The 21,516-nt window shown below is 41.2% G+C and overlaps 2 protein-coding genes and 1 long non-coding RNA gene across 3 annotated transcripts in view; 1 reads left to right on the top strand and 2 right to left on the bottom strand.

Annotated features, from left to right (window-relative positions):
* Nucleotides 1–21,516, top strand: part of LOC145452231 (actin-binding protein WASF3-like) — a 68,591-nt gene that overhangs the window by 10,602 nt on the left and 36,473 nt on the right. The gene's annotated exons all lie outside the window — the stretch shown is intronic.
* On the bottom strand, nucleotides 196–20,415 carry LOC145452237 (uncharacterized). The gene is made up of 5 exons (XM_080330458.1): nucleotides 20,103–20,415; nucleotides 7,280–7,336; nucleotides 6,507–6,718; nucleotides 5,857–5,945; nucleotides 196–688 (listed from the first exon to the last, which is right to left on the bottom strand). The coding sequence occupies exons 1-5, from the start codon at nucleotides 20,159–20,161 to the stop codon at nucleotides 503–505; spliced, it is 603 nt and encodes a 200-aa protein (XP_080186584.1). The 5' UTR covers nucleotides 20,162–20,415; the 3' UTR covers nucleotides 196–502.
* On the bottom strand, nucleotides 897–5,850 carry LOC145452238 (uncharacterized). Its single transcript, XR_013919257.1, has 2 exons — nucleotides 4,567–5,850; nucleotides 897–3,754 (listed from the first exon to the last, which is right to left on the bottom strand). It is a non-coding gene; the product is annotated as an uncharacterized LOC145452238 (long non-coding RNA).

Below are 21,516 nucleotides of genomic sequence, written 5' to 3'. Positions count from 1 at the left end.
AGGTGAAATATCATGTGGTGGCTTACTGTTCTTCCAAGTTCCAACAAAACTCCTGTCTTGGCCGTCCAAGTCTCAAGATGCGCAATGACGCGAGTACAAGTCGAGTCACTAGATAATTACAACTTGGATGGATCATAACAACCCTGTGTTCAAGTCACTTTTTCACAGCTCTTGTGTGATATCAAACGAGTCACATTCATTGAATACTTCTATTTTTCTCACTCTTTACATGTTTGTTCAAACAGGTAAAAAGAGATTACATCCAAGAAAGGTTATCAAAATAGATGTATGAGCTAAGCTCGTTATATTGAATGTCTCGAGTCATACGCACTCCGCAGTGACTCGAGTACAAGTCGAGTCAATACAATACAGAAAGCGACTCATGCCGAGTCATTTTCCATATTAAGGAAGGTGACTTTAGTTGAGTCAGTACAACCCGGGCTGCAGCAGTCGCTCAGTTCTGCGACGGCGTGCCGATTCCTTAGCATTTCGTTCACATTTGTCATGATGCCCCAGATGGGTCGTTCGATGGAGCAGTGTTGCGTGCAGATGAGGTATGTTCTGCCGCATTTTTCTCCTTATTGTGGGGGGCACCAAATCCAGCCGGCAGCCCCATTGCTGATAACTCATCAAAGTTGATTTCTTCAGGCACATAGTTTTCTTCTTCCGCCCTTCGAGCGTTCAGAACCTAACATTTAAAGGCAGACTTGGTCAACTAGAATTATCTAATTGACTAATTAGAGCCAACTGCCGCCGGTAATCTAATTCTAAACAAGTTTCTGGTCTTCTTGTAAATGCCGTAGGAGAACTGTATTGTGCGGAACGATCTGAGCCCAGTGTACAGACACGGACATGGGCTTTATCCTTGAGAATGAGCTTTGGTTTGATATGAGCTGAACAATTTATAAGTTTTTGCGAATTCTGCCATTCTAATTATGATCTAGTTTGGAAAAACCTGTGTAGCTATAATTCCGATCTAATTCGAAAAAAACTGCGAAGCTATCACCTAATCTTAGTCTAATTTAAAAACTATATACCGTAGCTATAATTCTAATATAATTTAGAAAAGCTGAAAATTTTCTAGTTGTGCAAATCTGTTCAGAGGGACGAATATTCAAAATTTGTCAGATGCACTTTTCACCGGATGTATCTATTTTGTTAATGTCGCTAACAATTCTACTCAAGTAGCATCGATGCCGCCAACTCTTTTGACACGAGAGATACGGCGCTAATGTCTGTTTGTATATTATATTCCATGGCAGTCGGCATAGTATCCGAAATTGATTTACTCAAGTAGAATATTAATTCTTTGTGGAGTCTATATCAGGGGTCGGGAACCTTTTTCGACCTTAGAGTCATATTGACCCAATATTTTCAATTGTAACACCCAGAAAGCCATACATGTCAATCAACTGTTAGTCACAATTTACAATTTGTGACATATTGGTAGCACAAATATGTGGGTTTTTGAAAGTGTCCTCGGAGGACGATCAAATGTTTTTTATTTTGAGAATTTTGGTTAAATACCGGGCCAAATTCGACTGAAATACCTCCGACGGGTATTTCGGGAGCTGAGCCGGAAAGTTGACTTTTTTTTAGTCAACCGACCACGAAGTGGGAAAAATTTGCCACTTTTTAAGGATTTTCCTCCGGAACAAGTTCAAATATTTTGAAAAAGTGTCCTCTTTTAAGATTTACAAAATATGGCAACCCGGAACCAAATATGGTCACTACAGCAGTACATACCCACTGCTAGAATATGATACATCAGTGACGTGGGGTTAAGGGAGGCGAGTGAGGCAGTGCCTCACATGTCGTCAGGTATGAGCGATGGAAAATTGTCAAACCATTGTGAAACCGTCAATGATTACACTGGCCAACAATAAAAACTTTTTTTTAGTGTCAAAGACATTTTAATGGTATTAGGTATGTTTGGGCTGCTGACACCGAAAATGACATCTGTTTCTATGAATTGGCTCTACTTTTTGAGATATCGATATTTATTATTTATTTAATTTAATCGTCATAAGTAGAATACTCGGACTTACACAGATTTAGAATCTTCTCTGCGATCTGTGCCTCACTCTGAGGAAGTACCCGACTCTAAGACAAAAACTGCCCTCGAACTGGAGCTTGAATAACATTTTACCATAAAGGAGAGAAAGAATTATTTCTGTGCTTCAACCTTTTTCACTGTAAAGACATCGAAGGGCTTTTACTGAAAATGGAGGTATATGATTGATTAGCGTGCTTTGACAGCTTACTAACTGAACTTTGAGCGTTACTGAATGTAGTGTTTGGGCTTTGACGACACCTTTTTTTGATTTGCAAAAATATTTTGTTTACCGCTAATATTGAACTAGACATTTTTTAGGTATACGGCATACCTAGAATTCGGTTTGGCATGCATCGGCATAAACCCCGATTGTGTTATTCAGAACGAATCACAATGTATTTCCGTTTACATTACCTGCTGCCGCTTATGTGAGCGAGGTAACCCGCTGCGCGCGGCCAATTAGCGATAAGCGCGTTGCCAATTAGCGAGATTCGTCTGTGCACAATGTAACGCACGAAGTTATGTCATTGATTGCCGCGCGCTCGATGATCATCGCTTAGGACGCTTGCCTGATTTATCGCGTCTCCAACAAGCCTAGTTTCACTCGCTTGAACAATCACATCAGCAGTAGGCCCGGTGCGAACTGTACCATCGCTGCCTGCACTATCGCATCTGCATTGGCGCACACGATATTATCGCTTGCCTACACAATCGCATCCGCGACAGGCCTGGTACAAAAGATATAATCGCTGGCCAACTATCGCGTCTAGCGCCTAGAATAGCATGCGTTGGCTCCGATCTCTCGAGCCTAGCATGCGTTGGCTCCAATCTCTCGATGGCTTGGTGACAATGCCGTTAGGTGATTGCTGGTTAGCGATTGTAATTAAAGAGTGACATCGCTGAACTGAATGACATCGAATCTCCGCAGACATGTGCGATTGTGAGTGCGCCGTGCATGCGTAAGTGCATTCCGCTAATACCTAAACATAACCATCAGAATATATGTGTCAACTGTCAAGGCTTGAGTTGTAAAAGACGAGAGAGGTTTGAACAACCTGAAATTGGTGCCATTATAGAACAGATTCCATAACAACTCAGACATTTTGCCTTGCGCAAATCGTCGCGGAGGTTACGTAATACGCGGTGATAAGCGGCGTATTTAATTGTTCGCTAGTGATCAGGGACTCGCTAATTGACAGCACTTCCGGACTCGTTGACAAGCTTATCATACGCGCAAGTTTGTTAAGACGAAGATATTGCATAATCGGCATTTATTAGGGTTGTCCAAAATTTGGAAAATCTTACAAATCCTCAGTTGTAATGTCTTATTCTATAGATTATTAATAAAAAACGATACTGAGCCTGAAAGAAGCTCACAGGAAGGCCGTTAAGATTTCGTGCAAAGCGTTTGAAAGTAGCTGCCGAAGAACGGGCGTGCCACCGACCATAGAACGGCGAGAAGACTAGTAGTCACGAAACCACGGCTCTTGATTGGCTTATCGGCTATGCTTCAATGACCACGACAGCAGCAGCTTGTTGATTAGGTGATCAAGGAGTCTGCTACCGGCGGCGATTCTGAAAGCGTATTGTATGTAGGCTGACAGATAACGATTTATGATTGATTCAGGGTATGTTGAGGTACGAAATACATGATGAACAAACAACAGCTGCTTCACAAAAACGTCTAAAGCATGACCGCTTTATTGTGAAGGAAACCGCCGTAGCCTATATGCCTTGTTTTCAACGAGGGAAAGCATAGGCGCTTATGCAAGTGGCGACGGATTCCTCGTTTCAGAAAGGATATATCATTATTGAATACAAATATAAAGCTTAACAATGACACTATAATTTGTGTGATCTTATTGGGCTCAGGTTGTAGTACATAGTTGAAGTTTTGAAAGCTCTAAGGATCGGCTGAATCAGTGGGTTATGCTTAACACTTGTCAGATGCTTGCATCAAACTGTATTCACTTGCAAGTGTTGTCAAAGTCCTTGATGATAACGCAGAAAAGAGGTGTAAAGGTGAGCACATACTATGCTGGATATGTTATGTCAAAGTCCTTAATAATCGCGCAGAAAAGGGGTGTAAAGGTAAGCACAGACAATGCTGCATAGTGCACAGTAACCAGCATAGTTTGTATATCATATCAAGCATAGTCTGTCTGTGCTCAGTTTTACACCTCTTTTCTGCGTTATCATCAAGGACTTTGACAACACTTGCAAGTGAATACAGTTTGATGGAAGCATCTGACAAGTGCCCAACATAACCCGCTGATTCAGTCGATCCTTAGAGCTTTCAAAACTTCAACTATGTACTACAACCTGAGCCCAATAAGATCACACAAATTATAGTGTCATTTCTAAGCTTTATATATGTATTCAATACTTATATATCCTTTCTGAAACTAGGAATCCGTCGCCACTTGCATAAGCGCCTATGCTTTCCCTCGTTGAAAACAAGGCATAGGCTACGGCGGCTTCCTTCACAATAAAGCGGTCATGCTTTAGACGTTTTTTTTGAAGCAGCTGTTGTTTGTTCATCATGTATTTCGTACCTCAACATACCCTGAATCAATCATAAATCGTTATCCGTCAGCCTACATACAATACGCTTTCAGAATCGCCGCCGGTAGCAGACTCCTTGATCACCTAATCAACAAGCTGCTGCTGTCGTGGTCATTGAAGCATAGCCGATAAGCCAATCAAGAGCCGTGGTTTCGTGACTACTAGTCTTCTCGCCGTTCTATGGTCGGTGGCACGCCCGTTCTTCGGCAGCTACTTTCAAACGCTTTGCACGAAATCTTAACGGCCTTCCTGTGAGCTTCTTTCAGGCTCAGTGTCGTTTTTTATCAATAATCTATAGAATAAGACATTACAACGGGGGATTTGTAAGATTTTCCAAATTTTGGACAACCCTAGCATTTATGCATGCACTTAACCCTCATGAATTGATGCTATATTAACCCTAACTATCAATTCCGTCAGATCATGACGTCATTCCTTTGTGACGTCATCGAACTCGCATACCTAAGGAAAATTAGCGTTCGGCGCCTATGGCCTAATATCATAATTTTGGCTTGATTTCCACATGAAACAAGACGCGCGTATAGAAGGCTCTCTGTGTTAACAATTGCGTCTTAAATGATATCGCTTCAGAAATAGAATAATACTGTATGCGCACACTTGAAGAGACAGATGTGAACTCATCGAAGTTGTAGTATATAAAGTGAAATTTATCTATGCTAAATTTTGCATATTTGAGCACTAATCCCAACAAAAATGTGAAATATCTCAAAGAATAGGGTCTATTCGGCGACATAAGAATTCCCTAAACCCGTAGTATACATAGCAGTGTTGGGATCAAGTCGCTACCTTCGAGTCACAAGCCATTGCAGATTTTGACTCGAGTCAAGTCACGAGTCAAGTCACAATTCAAGTCAAATTGGATTTCGACGTATAAGTGATGATTCAAAGTCATTACATTTTGCTAGCTGGTTACCCCACTGTCTTGATCTCTCAAAGACATATTTATGCTGCCACCGAGAATCATTGTTCGGGCTATCATGAAAATTTACTAACAAGTTCATGAAATATTGATAAATTGAGTACAAAATTAAAAATTTGTCAAAGAGCCATATATTGCTAAAAAGCCATAGGTTGCTGACCACTGGTTTATATAGTTGCTGACATTGATGTTACGTAAATGAATGATGACATAATTTTTGGTAGAATGAACATAGTATCCGATATTGATATAGTTGGCTTGCATTTTTGAAATTAGTGACATTCACTAAGTTTACCTCTTGCCTCTTCCTCATGTATTCCTCATCATCCGGATCGTTCTCAATCCTGCCTCTGTGTTCTCTCCCGCGACCTCTCGATTGGTGACCTGAAACAGGAGTCATCATCATATTCCATGTAACTGCCGTGCCGTGAATGCATTGCAGTATGGAAACACGTAGAGTCAAGATGATATTTAAAAATATCATAACAACTCAAGGGACTCTTCAATATACAACTGAATAATGTATTGGTACTGAAATGATCCAGAATATTTTCGGCCAGGGTAATTGTCAGTAGAACATTAAAATAAACTTTGTATATCAACAACCGTATCACCACATTTGTGCGGAAAATTATTGAGATGACAGATTTATGTGCCTTGGATTAGACTTTAGCTTTCAATACAACATCCATTGTAACAGAAGAATATTTATTCTGTTACAATGGATGTTGTGAACCAGCTATTTGATTAGACTTTAATGAAAAATCTAGTTGGTACCAACAGAAGGAGTTTGATTAAAATCTAAAAATAAAAATGGTATGTTGAGCCATCTGTTTTGAATTTTCATGTCTTAATTGGTGAAACGATTGTTGACATACAATATTCTTTCCAATTCTGTACTAGTTGCTGGCGAGTGTCATCCAAAGAATACTATTCAATCACAACCTCTGTAAGAGGAACGGCCCCTTGATGAATACCGCCCAGGTTTCGAATAGTTATCGAAGTTTCTCCTTGAAGAATATCTGTCCGATTTGGAGTAGTTATCGAATTGGCCATTTCTAGAAGTCCTGTAGTTTTCCCGAACTCTCCTGGTATCGCGATAGCCATTCGAGCGTCGATCATAAGGCGTTGGCCGCGTTCCCCGATCCCAATTCTGTCTGAAATTCAAGGCCTTGAGTTGAACCAGACAGAAATGTAGCAAATCTTCGATAAAGCAATTCATGATTAGGGCACAATGAGTCGAGCATAAATTGTAATGATTCGAGTCGAGTAGTAAAAGATGATTGCTTCGAGTAGGCCTACTGAAATGATACACCAAGAGTTGATTTATCAATGAGACTGATACTTTTTAGTTTCCATACTATTTTCCACTGTGGAAGCCTTGAAACCTCGATTTGTCATATCGCAGCATCCGAAAGATGTGCTACAAAGCTACACACGTTGCTGGAATTATATTTCCCCCAAGTCAAAATCAACCAACAGCACTGTCACAAATCGCAATGAAATGGGCATATTTGAAAATGTAGCAAATCATCTTTGACATGATATAGAACCGACGTTATATTCTTACTGGACGCATAAAAGGCACCTATTTGAGCATTCCATATCTTTCATACTTGTATGTCATACTATCGAGTCGGTCAGGCACTCGATTTTGCCCAACCCGAGTAACGACGCATTGCCAGCTTACTACAATTCTATAAATTTATGCAGCCCACCTCCTGTCAGGATAGTCACGCCTGGCATGGTCCCGTTCATAATATCTTCCTTGGTAACTGAAAAGGAATAAGTGGTAAGGTTACAAAACACGGATATCAGTCCCGTTCAGTTTACTCATAGCTGTGAGAAGAAAATGCCACAAATTGGAGACTTTTGCGACGAGCTAAGTACTGCTACGTTAGAAGTGTACTTCAAGTAGATTCTGCCTACTTAAATTACTAGAATTTTAGACTACCGTCAATTCTATTCAACAATTTTCAGTTTTCAAGGCAAAACTAGGCCTAGAATACTGACTTTTTTACTTGCTCATAAATTGCTACCGCTAATTGAGAAGAAATAGACGGCTATCTTGAGTTAACTACAATCACTACTCTGACCAGCTCTGATCTTGTGGCCTTGTACTAGATTTGTTTTTAATTTATGAATGGTACATTATCGGAACTTACTCACTTCCAGAGATGGTCAAGGCACTGACAGTTGGTATACATTTAGAAGTAGCCTACAAGTAATGTCGTAAATTTCTATTCAACTATTCCTAAGTTTGTCAAAAAGTAAGTATTCTATAGGCCTAGTTTTTCCTAGAAAACTTTACAAGTATAGTATGAAATCCTAAACATTTGAGTAAGCAGGCGAAACCTACTTGGAGTACTTTGAGAAGTAAAAGTACTTCGTTAATGACCGTCTCTGCTCACTTCACATCATAACGATGAAATCAAAGTAGCTTATTTGCACTTCCCAAATTTTGAGATCCATTTTTCAAACCGATAGAAAATCAAGATTTTATAAATATTCATTTTTTCGGTTATGTTTAGACCATGTTCGGGCGCAGACAGTGGAGGTAATCGGTGTCCATTATCGCCCGTTTCCAAGCTCTGGTATATCTTAGCATAATTGCTCATTCGCGGTTAGATGCCCAATGAGCGTTTTCACAGAAGGACAGGAGACAGTAGATCCTTATAGTGCCATAACAGATTGTAGGTCTACTGTTTCAAATGTCTGATGCGGAATATGTCACGCATTGATCCAATTTGCAATGATTTAGTTCGGTTGTTGCGCTGGTTTACAAATTTCCAGTCTTTTGGTATCTCGGGCCTCCGGGGCATCTGCTCATTGTCATGTCTTAACACACTTGGCTAGCAGTTAAACATAGGAGGCTAGGAAAATGAAGTCGCTCCATGACTTGCGAAGCGTGATTGATATTGCTATCATTGCTCGATGTTATGTGGTAATGACGAGAAGTTATAGTCATGGCATAGACAATTTGCAATTGTCACTTTTGCAACAAAACGCATTTGGGAATGCTTTTTGGATTGCGAGCCTGAGCTGTTATTCATGATTGTATCACACAAGCTTGAGCGTTAATTGGTTTTCACACACCGAAAATACCATACCATCTTAGCAGACAGTAGATATCATATTGATTTAAAACAAAATTCATCCAGATCATGTGCTACAACAAGCTGAAAAATTGATACAAAATGAAGAGACCTCCAGTTACGCGGTAATAATTATGATCTGCATTCTCTTTCTTGACAATGAACCTCGCTTTGGTAATCAAGGTCAAGATATGTCTCTGTCTTGCTTCCTGCTGTTATCTTAGCAGCTAACAGTTTGTGGTGTTACATTTAAATTGCACAACTGGGTTCTATATATGCGAATGATGAAGTCACCAACACAAGATCATTTTACCCTTTGGAAAATCTGCATTCGTGCGTACATTTAAAGTGTTGAATCGGTTAGAATTTGTAACATCATTTTCGAAGCATTCTCCATTCTTGAAAATATACCCCCCTCTGTTTTTCTTTTCGTATCCCCGTTTTTACCTTGACTGGCTACGCCCCGGCCATGTTTAAAGTTTATGTTTGTCACATCGTTTCCAACTTAATCATGTCCAACATATGGTCGCAAGAAAATGAAAACTACATGAAGTTAATTTTCTCAAATGCGGAAAATGGATAAAGGTTGTAAGCTATACTTTGATCTCACCGCAAGTCTGCAACAATATTCGAATTCAATAATGAAAGCTTGTAATATTGGAGGTGGGGCGTGGATATACTGAACTATCGCACCCGCATGGAATCTCGGTGCATTTTTTGAAATGATCCACTACTGTGGATGTGGAGATGAGGTTCGAACAACCCCACGACACAATTGTCCGAGTTGCAACACAGTCCGAACTCACCCCAGACACGATGTACGAATAACCATAACAACACACTGTGTTGCCATTCATATCTCATGTAGTGATGTAGCTGCGATAGGCGAGTTCCGAGTATATCCACAGTAGTGATAATGGCTGTGATATAGCTGAGTATATCCACGGGGCCCAATCACAGTACGTTTTGCCTGATATAACAAGTGAGCAGCGATGATTTTCCAAGTTAAAGCAAGGCAGTGGCCCGCAGCCATAGTCCAGGCTATTCGTCCGGAACTGTGTGACGTAGCTATCCGAAATAAATGTTTTGTTTGACATAACTGTTAAAAACCAACACGCCGCATACTGGCATTATTGAGTATTGACTGACTTCGGCTGTTTATGTGTTTAGGTTATCAGTAGCCTACATAACAGCGCCATGCTCTTAAATATATCGAATACATTGTTTGTATGGCAGCACACAGTGAATCTCAAAGAAACAGTACACGATGCGTGAGCATGAGCACTTGAGCAGTGAGCGCGCGGTACATCATGCAGTGAAATGATTTCCAGTCCAACATTGTCCACTACTATGCGATGACACCATCCGAAGAAAAATTTAAGCTAAGTACCGCATCTCTGCTATGCTACCCCTGCTTTGTGGTCATAGCAATAAATAATCGCCGTCTTCCCCTAAAAGCAATTTGTGTGGTCTACTGAACCGATAAAAAATGCTAATAAACCGAACTGAACTGATATTAGACCTGGTATTTGGATCAGGGCTGTGGAGTCGGTAAATTTTACCACCGACTCCGGCTCCGACTCTACACATTTTCAATAAACCGACTCCGACTCTTGAGTCTTTAAACGTACCGACTCCGACTCCAACTCCTGGGTCCTTAAACGTACCGACTCCGACTCCAGCATTGTTACCAATTTACTTCGAAAATTATATGCCACATTGTCGAGTATCATACAACCATTAAACATATGCAAATATATACTTAACGGTGGCATGCTAAATTGTTTCATTGTGGCACAGCTCGAATTATCCACTATGCAATTAACATGAAAAAAAGATTTGCTAAATATCCTTCCTTTTTCAAGTTTTTATAACATGGACTCTCTAATATCCTAAAATGTATGAATCATTCAAATATGGCAGATATCCAATCCTGTATAATAAAAATGTAGATAAAAAATCCAAGTGTAGCTATTGTGTATGAGTCAGCAACTAATAAAGAGATTGAACTAACTAATTTTGTCATTGCACACTATCCTGATTACAAGCACACACAATCTTACTACTAATAGTCATTGGTCATAAATGGAATTTAGTCAGGGATATATAGTTCTATTTATCCCTGAATTTAGTTAAGTAGTCAATCCATGAATTTAGTTAAGTAGTCAAAGACCATAGCCTATGTCTAGACTACATGTACTTAATCAAGTATTCAAGGATTTGGACTTGCAGTCTTTCTCAATCATTAGTTCGACCGAAATAGCTAAGCTACACTACAAATATTTATAATTTTGTCAAGTGGGAAGCATCGTTTGGTCATATTTACATCATTTTTACAATTTTACAAAACCAGTCGACGCATTTGCTCTGTCACAGTATCATGGTATAATTGTAACAATTGCATCAATTTTGACTGCATCGCGAAAACGCATATTGCGATTTTCTTCCCCTGTGCAACTGAGTTGTAATTTGCAAGTGATGTCTAATTTTATCTATATCAGGGGTGGGCAACTTTTATGGCCAAATGGACACATGATATTTACAAACCATTGCGCGGGCAACTGGAATGTTGATAGCCTTTTTTAGTCGTCCGATAGGAGCGAACCGAATTAGGTAAAATTGCAAACAAGACTTATATTAATACGCTCTAAAATTGATAACAATATGTCATGCAACTGTGTGCAGTGCGCAATCAGGCCCTGGTGGCGCGAAGCGCGAATTTTTTTTGCAATATAATGACTGAATTATATGTTGCTAACATACATTGGGGGTTGCATCTGTGTACCAATGGGCTCTTTTGACAAGGACAGGATTATTCGACGGTATCAGTGAACATGCCTCAATCATTTTGTGCAAATGTTTTGTTGATGATCTCGCTGCGAGTGCACAAGCGAAGCCGCATGTTGGACGACACGTTATCTATTAATTGCGAGCGTAGTTAGACTCCATTCTGTGAATAATATGTATTTATAATTTTCAGAAGCGGGCTCAAATACTGAATGCAAGAAATCTAGTGACAATGATTCATGCGAAGTACCGAAAAAAATTTCAAGTCAAATAAATCTGCTATGTAAGATTCTATTTTATGGTCTGGTCACATATGAAGATCTGGGATAAATGTGGCATGCCCCTGGAATCTTTGAAAGCAAATGTTTTCATGATAGAGAATTTGGAATCGGAGTCGAAGTCAGGGTCATTCTCGCAAACTCCGGCTCCGACTCCAGTCAGTATTTTCCCCACGACTCCGACTCCATCAAGCGAAAATAACCCAGACTCCGACTCCACAGCCCTGATTTGGACACTGGTTCAACTCGCCCTGTTTTCATCTCTATCTTTCCAGCACATCTGCTAGAAGATGATATATATCGTAACCCGGGATATATCGCGTTGTGGATGGCTGTATTCTGTACCTCATATACAACGACTAATTCCTTTTCATTGACTAATGAAGGCATCTCAATGGTATTACAGATGCATTGCAATACAATTGCACATTAGGATCAACAAAACGTATACAAAAACTACAGCAAGCAAGGACAGAAGTCCACAGTCTCGCTGCAGCGAAGCGATCGGGAGATCATCATAGAAATGAATGTGAAATAATCAGTGTTCAGTTCATGCAGGAGTAATTTCAGGGTATTGTGACAGAGAGCAACTGCGATAACTGCCAGAGTCTTCTTATTACTACTCGTTGTCTACCCTCGTGGATCCTCCAATCGCCAATCCAATCAGTCAATTTTATGAAGTATAGAATGCACGTTATATTTGATCACGGCGCTTGTAATTCAATTTCGTAGTAATTATCGTCGGGTGATACATTTTTAAATACACACACATAAAATGCGATATACAGGACATAATGTGATGTAATGAACAGAACAGACATTAGGATGCCGGAAGACCATAGTATCTCAATCTGGTTTCCACCTCAGCTTGTGTAGGTTCGATCTTGATCCTGTCGCGTCTTCCATTTTCAGACAGCCCTTCCTTTCTCGTTTTCACTCGATTCTTTGTTGCGGTATAGAGATTGTAGGATTGTACAATCTCTATAGTTCCGGTCTTTCAACTAGTCTCTCTCTGCGCTTATCGACGACGTAGGACCGAGTGAGACTGGGCTAAAGTAGCCCAGATAATCCTCGGGTAATTGAACCCAAACCGCTAGCGTTGTAGGTGGCGGAAGTCACCATTACGCTTGAGTTCCCTTGTTTGGATAATAGTAGAGATAGGTAACCAGCGACGGTATTATGTTCCGGTAATATACAGCGATAAACTAAACATGCAAACGTTAAACAGCCAAGCCGAAGTCCGTCAACTCCGCAACGTCATGCTGGCGGCGCATGGTTACGTCACACATCAGTATGCTGGCAGTGCTTAGTTACGTCACACAGTTCCGGACGAATAGCCTGGACTACGGCTGCTGGCTATCCGGACGAATAGCCACTGCCTTGGTAAAAAATATTAAAAAATAAAACAAATTGTGAGCACAGGACTCAGGCCCAAATGGGATCTCGGTTCAATTTTTGAAATAAATCCTGCGTGATGAGAGCTTTTCTGCATAGAATAATTAAGTACCTACAGGCCAGACTGGAATCAGTGGTTGTTTTCGTCAATAAGTTGCGCGTGACAGAAGGGTTTCTTCCATAGAATAATTAAAGAGTTAAATGAAAAGTTGCGCGTGACGTTTGCCACCAATTCCACTCTGGCCTACCGGTATATGAACAGAAAGTTCTGCGTGACGTTGCCACCAATTCCACTCTCGGAATCAGGGAGTGGTATGATCGCTAATCATCATTAGCATTGGTTTATTAGCAATTTCATCAGTTCAATACACCACAAAATATGCGATACAATGAAAAGAAAGGAAGATGTCGAAGCGACTAGGAGTTGTCTACACTACAAAAAATATTTTCATGTAATTTGTCTCTTGGTTTCAAGCGGCAACGGTCTTATTTTCAAGCAATTTCAGTCTTAATTTTGAGACAAAGAGTTCTTAAAATGACTTTTCATTAAAAAAAGTCTTATTTTCAAGCATTTTCTGTCTTAATTTTGAGACTAAAAATTCTTGTTACAACCGATTAGTCTTTAAGATCAATTGTTCTTCAAGACATTTTTTCATAAAAAGTCACTTTAAGACAATAAGACTAAAATTGTCTTATTATTTTTTGTAGTGTATGGAATCTGACACCCACCTTGGCCTAGGCCCTAGGCCAGGGGTTCTCAGCCCTTTCTTGGCCGTGGCCCATTTTCCGGTTTGAAAATGTGTTGTGGCCCTATCTTAGAATCATAATCCCGTTCAATGTGTGTTAATCGATGGCGCCGATGTGCCTATTTTTTTAAAATATGCGCATTTTACTCTTAATATACCGAAGATATTTAAATGTAGATCTCTCGGGACATGAAATCGCGCGATGCGTGACGAAAATTTTCAAGTTTAATGAATATCCTCCAACAAACGACCAACGAAATAATCTTGGGCCCCCTCGATAACCCCCAATTTGGGGTTTGGGTGCGACAGTTATGGCTCTGGTAGATCACAGGCTAAATCCCCTGTGTATATTATGATCGTCCGCTGCTCCATTCGCGTCGCGAAACACAATGTATGATTGGGGTTTTAGTTCCACTATTGTAGGGAATAATATAATCATTCTGGGCCAGCTTCAAACTATTCATTAATGAATGGGGTGTACTACAGAGAAGTGGAGAAGTAGTTTTTTCTTTATTATGCATGCTGTATGTCTTGTACCAAACCAACTGAAGTTGCGATGTCAGAATATCCATGATACAATTAATTCATGCGACTCTTAAATTATGTACAATGATTTCCAGGCCGGACATTTTAAACTGACGTCAAGGTTTAATGCGCTCCGCCAAATCCTCAATCCATTACGATTCGTTGCGTTGGTGCAGTATACCTTCTTCAGAAGTTGCTAATAATTTTCAATTATTGCTATTTTTATCTTACAATAATACGACCTGCCGAAGTACAGTGAATCTATACATCAATTGCACTTCATTCCGAGTTTATTGCACACCCCTTTCAACGGCATATGAGATATGACCCTGCTGGTGTGCTTGGTTACTTCAACATTACCGTCCAGTTATTATATACTCCAAATTATTTTAGTTGGGGTTAGTGTAGGTGTTCAAAACCAGTGGAAAAAGACGCCGCTTGTCCATTCTGCTTTCTTTTCTAGTTGTACATTCTGACTCATCCATATGTGCCACTGCGTCTTATCAGAGTCGGATGAAAAGGTTTATGAATATATTTTTTAGCATTTAACATAGCAAATATCGCTAAACTTACATTAATTCAAAAATTTTCTAAATAGCTTTGTGGCCCACCTCAAATGCTACTGTGGCCCACCAGTGGGCCATGACCCACCCTTTGAGAACCCCTGCCCTAGGCGATGTAAAGAGGAGGCATGCACACTGAATGAAAGTAAAGAAGATAGTATAGAAAAAGGAAGCGACAAGAAATAGGGCGGCATGCCATGGGAAGCGAGATCGATAGGTCAGTTGTGGTCCGGTAATCTTGAGGATGGACTGTATTTATTTAGTAGTAATTGCTTGTATTTCGACTTGAATGTGGACATGCTCGTCGACTGCCGGATGGCCGGCGGCCAGAGTGGAATTGGTGGTAAACGTCACGCGCAACTTTTCATTTAATTCTTCAATTATTTTATGGAAGAAACCCTTCTGTCACGCGCAACTTATTGACAAAAACAACCACTGATTCCAGTCTGGGCCGGCGGGATACTGTTCCACACATTAGGTCCAGCATATTTGATAGAGCGATGATCTTTTCGGTCGATGATATGATATTTGGACGACGTGGACGCGCGTGTGTTGTACTTGTGCGCTTTTGATTCAGAGGTAAAGAAGTCATTGAAATAATCGGGGCAATTGGAGGGTACCCCTAAAAGGAGGGACCGCGAAAACTGCGGAACTGGCCCGTAAAACGCGGAAACTGCGGTAAAAGCGGGAGACCTCGATTCCTAAAGTGCTGAAAACAGAGGAAAACGCGGAACGCGGAACAGTCGGTCATTGACCTCTATAGAGCACAAAGTAGGCACTAAAACGAGGAAACAGCGGAAAAGGCGGAACGCGGGACAGTCGGCACACCAAAAGTCGATTAATATGAGAAAGGGTGGTTGAATCACGAAAATAACCGAACCGTCAGATTCACATCACCACTATTGTACGGCCGTTTCGACATATGATCATGTTAGAATTGGTATCGCAAGGCAGTATCTGTTCTGGTGAACTTCTGGCTGTTGCAAGATTATTCTGCAGTAGATGAATGGTAATACCAATATATGAACAAAGACTTTCAGAATTGATAACATATTGTAACGGGGCAAAAGCAACAGAGTGTTACGATTGCCCCTGACACGCTCGACCATGATTAGTGTCTCAGCATGGTACCTTCCCGGCGATGCAAGTCCTATTCTTTCCATCACCACGGTAGACTATAGTAACATTGTTCCAGCTACACATATTACGTTGTAACTACTTGAGGTACTATTCGTCTAGACAAATTATTCCAGACCAGAAAAACTTTACTCAAGGGTCAAAAATTTCGTTTTTTGCAAATTATTCCGGGGTTTCGCATCGTAGCTCAACGTAGTTAGTAAGGTATAATAGGAGAGATAACTACTGCATGTGCACTTAAAATATCAAGCTGATTACTCCATCCTACTAGCGGTGAGGTCGATTGTTACATTTGCCCCTAGTTACATTTGTCCCCGGTCTTCCCTATTGCATTTCAACTGCGGGCCACTCTGTGCATGTCGCTGGCAGCATAAAAAATCAACACTATACGAGCATGCATCTTGACAATTTCAAAATTTTACTTGCCTTGTTACAAAAGTTTGCTCGAAAAATCCAGCTTTCCGTCTGTGAATATTTAGTGACTCTATACTGTGAGCTTGACCCGCAATGACACAACATCCAGAGCGAAATACACTACATGTATGCAACGAATGATGCCTAATTCAATGGAATTGATATCGTTGTCTGATGTAAATAATATAGCAGCGGTACGGGGGTCAATTTTGACTTCATATGTTTATTGTATCCAGGGATATCTAGATATCCGTGATTGTATCATAAAAATAAAATCCGTGTGTTGGGGTGTTGGCTACTGCTGTATATCTTGTTGATGGGGTAATATCGGTAGCAAGTACAGCGTCTATTAGGGTCAGTGACCGAAGGCTTAACCCTCAGATACTTCATAAGTTCGATTTATAACTATCACGACGGTTTACGGTCGTTTGTGAGGTTAAATCTGCCTTATACTCGGAAATTAGGGTGTCTCGCAGCTCCCGCGTTTTCAAGGTATGTTCCGCGAGGTCAGGTATATAATTGTTAGTGAACGACTGTCTGGCTCTCAGATACCTGGTAATTTCAATTTTCAACTATTACGACAGTTCACTGCTATTTATGAGGCCTAAATCGCCTCACTTTAAAATTGGTGTCCCGCAGTTTCCTCGTTTTAGACTTTAGAGTTCCTTCAATGAGATCTACAAATGTCGATGACCGACTGTCCCGCCTTTTCCGCTGTTTCCTCGTTTTAGTGCCTACTTTGTGCTCTATAGAGGTCAATGACCGACTGTTCCGCGTTCTCCTCTGTTTTCAGCGCTTTAGGAATCGAGGTTTCCCGCTTTTTCCGCAGTTTCTGCGTTTTAGTGCCTACTTTGTGCTCTATAGAGGTCAATGACCGACTGTTCCGCGTTCTCCTTTGTTTTCAGCGCTTTAGGAATCGAGGTTTCCCGCTTTTTCCGCAGTTTCCGCGTTTTAGGGGCCATTTCCGCGAGTTCCGCGTTCCCTCCTTTTAGGGTTACCCGGCAATTGGATCAGAAGAAGCCCTGAACTGGTTACGTGCTCTAAAAAGTGTTGCCCAGTCCACAATACAGCTATATCATAACCACAGTATACTATATAGATGATTACCAGTGAACTCGGCACTTGGTGAATTCGGCCGGACGAACTCGGCACTTGGTGAATTCGGCCATCGGGAAATTTTGTAATAAAAATGCATTGAATATATATCTCAGATAAAGGAGAATCACGTGCCGTGCTAGATCGCGTAGCGGTACCGGTCACCATGATTGGTTACTGGAATGTTTGCCGGTTAACTCGGCACTAATCTTGGGATATCCTAACCCCAACTTTGACCCTAACCCACCTCCAATCCCCCTTTCCCCTAATATCCACATTTCCCCCCTTACCTAACATCCCCCAACCCTAACCCACCTCCAATCCCCCAACCTAGTATCCCCCTTCCCTAATCTTGGGATACCCTAACCCACCTCCAATCCCCCAACCTAATATCCCCCCTTCCCTGACATCCCCAACCCTAATCTTGGGATACCCTAACCCACCTCCAATCTCCCTTTCCCCGAACCCTAATATCCCCCTTTCCTCAACCCTAATATCCCTCTTTCCCCCAACCCTAACATCCCCCTTCCAAACCCTAATAACCCCCTTACCCAACCCTAATACCCCTCTTTCCCCCAACCCTAACATCCCCCCTTCCAAACCCTAATATCCCCCTTTCCCCAACCCTAATATCCGTCTCTCCAAAGGCACAAAAAAAATTTATTTTGACGTTTATAAATTTTTGTTCCTGTTCGTGGGAAACGTTTATTGGTGATCCTTTAAAATTTCGTTATTGCATAAAACAAAGATATCCATCTTCTCAAAAGTCGTCCGTTCGTCCCACGCCAAGTCTAATCAACACTGAGCCGACCACGCGTAGTCGATGTGGATGTGCGAACGTCGCGTTATCTCCCGCGCTTGCGCAATCCGTGATCACGTGATCTAATCACGCCGTGACTGCGTGATCTACGCATGCCCTGACCTCCTTACAACCAGGGCTTTGGAGCAGCCGTAAATTTAAACTGCTCCAGCTCCGGAGCTCTCTTCTATCATACATTAGCTCCGGCTCCAGCTCCGGAGCCGCATTATAACCACTTCTCCGGCTCCAGCTCCGGCTCTAAAATTATCGAATGGTCCTGTCTATATCAGGGGTGGCCCGCAAATGTGGCCCGCGAGAGGGTTTTGCATGGCTCGCGAGGTAATGTCCTATTGTATTATCGAAAATGAATAATTGCTCAGATTGTGAACTTGCAATGCCAACCAAAAATTATAATTCTGACTGCGACACTTGGGATGTTGATGACTAAAATATCAGTTCCGACGCATTGGCAGATCCAGGGTCCATACAGTCACATTTTCAGTAAATCGTCGTACATTACAATAAACTAAAATAGTAGCGAGATTTTTCTTCACGCTTCGCGTGCTTAATTGTCACACGATTTCTTGCTTGGTAGCCTACCCCCTACTAAAAATGAAAAAAAAAAACGCCTAATTTACCCCATTGAGTCTAACTGTAGGCCTATTCGCAATTACGGAAGAAAGTCTTTTCGCGTTTGCGCTCGCATAAAAATCGTTGACGGTGAAATGTAGGCACAAAATGATTGTCGCATATTATCGAAGACCTTCGATATCGATGTGTCCAGACGCCGAATAGTCGTGTCCTTGCAAACTGAGCCTAGCGGGTGGTATACAATACACCCGCAATACTAACCTAGTTTATTTATAAACTTAGAAAATTTCACCCGCTTGGCGTGGCTAGTGGACCGCGCACTCGTTCGCCAATTGCATGTGCCCCTTTAGCCAAAAAGGTTGGCCATTCCTGGTCTATATAGATTACTAATCTACCCGTCGGTTAGTTATCTATAGTAATCTAGAGTCCGTCAGCCGTCAGTAACATCCGATGGAGCAACAAAGACATATAGGTGCCGCCATGCCGGCTTGTGACTTCATACTGAAGGGGCTACTAGTCAATTGTCGACAACATCATAGTTGCACTAGAACGCAATTTACTCCATGCCATTGCTGTGCACAGCATTAAAATTCAGGCCTGGTGTTCAATTATGATAAATCAGCAGATGTGGTTGTTGCATATATAATAGCATCTTATGAAATAGGTCGGAGCCGGAGCTACTCCTCAAATAACGGGCTCCAGCTCCTGCTCCGGCTAAATTTTATGTAGAGCTCCGGCTCCAGCTCAAGTGAAAATGCACGGCCCCGGCTCCAAAGCCCTGCTTACAACATTGTCAATCACTTGATAATACTATTATTAGTTTAATAATTCATATTAATAGCTGTTAATACACTTTATTACAAAATTTCCCGATGTCCGAGTTCACCAATGGCCGAATGCACCAATGGCCGAATTCACCAAGTGCCGAGTTCGTCCGGCCGAATTCACCAAGTGCCGAGTTCACCGGCAACCATATATAGATGCGATGTAAATCAAATTTAACTTACCTTTGGCTGTTCGTTGGGTTTCCCCGGCCACCGACAAAGGCGGCAATAACAACTGCATGGTGGTGAAATCAACCCAATCGGATGTTGTGTCTTATTTGTTGCCACTCACCAGTCATCCCGTCTTCTCACATCCCTTATCATCTCGTGCCTCCTCCAAGAAGGATCCATAATATCGGCTACGTCCTGCAAGCGCTGTGCTGCGATTGACGCAGGTTCTGCGAGTGCGGTGCTGTTCGAGTATGTCGATCTTACTCGGAGTTTCGCGCCAACGTGAGATTACTAGATAGCGAAAGGTAGCTGTCATGAGTCAGTATTAAGATTTATGCCGTTCCACAAGTTATAGACATTATACATTCAGAAGACATAAACGTAGGAGTTCGGAGCCGGGCCGAGCGTGGGACGACAGCTCAATCGCATCAAAGAGTGTTGTCATTGAATCGCAACAGCGGGGTGATCGGGGGAATCATTGTGAATGTGTATTGAAAACAAGGACTTCATAATGCGTTTGGAGAAAATTATATACCACTTGCCAGTTTTTAGAACAATGGACAAGATAATATCATAGCCCTTATAAAGGCTATGATAATATCATGCATTCATGGTATGCATTTGCACAGATAATTGTATGTGTATCATGGTTTGGTGTATATGCTGTAAAAAAGACAAGGACAAAAATATAATATATATATAATAATATAGGGTTACCATATTTTGGAAATCTAAAAAGAGGACACTTTTTCAAAAATTTGAGACTTGCAAAACCCAATGATATATGATATATATCATTGGCAAAACCGGAGAAGAATTCTCAAAAACCTCTTTTTGATCGGTTGACTAAAAAAAAGGTCTTCTTTTCTCTCAGAGCTAAATACACCGTTTTTTCCTCCGAAATACCCGCCGGAGCGTCACTTCTGTGCTAATTTACGGCATATCACTCGCAATTTGCTCTAAATCTGACCTAAATTTTCAAAAAGAGGACAAAATCTCAAAAAAGAGGACAAAAGGGCGTCCTCCGAGGACACTTTCAAAAAGGTCAAAAAAGAGGACGTATGGTAACCCTATAATGTCCACCGTCCCTAATAGAAGGCACTTGAATAGGCAGATGCAACGACCCTTGTAGTGACTACACTAAGTTACACGGAATATCCGAACAATGGCAAGGAATTGAGCCTAAATTTTGAATATACAAAATCATAATGTCTGGGCGTAGTTTTCTACAGCTTTTCTAATGTACAAGGTGGGTGTCAGATTCCATAGACTGCTCCTTGTCGCTTCGACACCTTCCTGTCTTTTCATTGTATCGCATTTTTTGTGGTGTATTGAACTGATAAAATTGCTAATAAACCAATGATGAAGTTAGCCTAACGAAAACACAACACCAATTCTTAGCCTCCACATACCACGCAATTGTAGCCTAGCAAAATACGAGACAAACACAATATCGAAACAATAGCAAAGGCATTAGGCCTAAAATCTTTTTGTTTACGTAAGGGGCGTCGCACTAGTAAGGTTTTTATTACTGA

The sequence above is a fragment of the Botryllus schlosseri genome, chromosome 12, assembly GCF_051294905.1.
Source record: "Botryllus schlosseri isolate E-star chromosome 12, Bs_hap1, whole genome shotgun sequence".
Taxonomy (NCBI): domain Eukaryota; kingdom Metazoa; phylum Chordata; class Ascidiacea; order Stolidobranchia; family Styelidae; genus Botryllus; species Botryllus schlosseri.
Note: the sequence above shows the minus strand (reverse complement) of the source record. Positions and strands in the feature narration are given on the sequence as shown.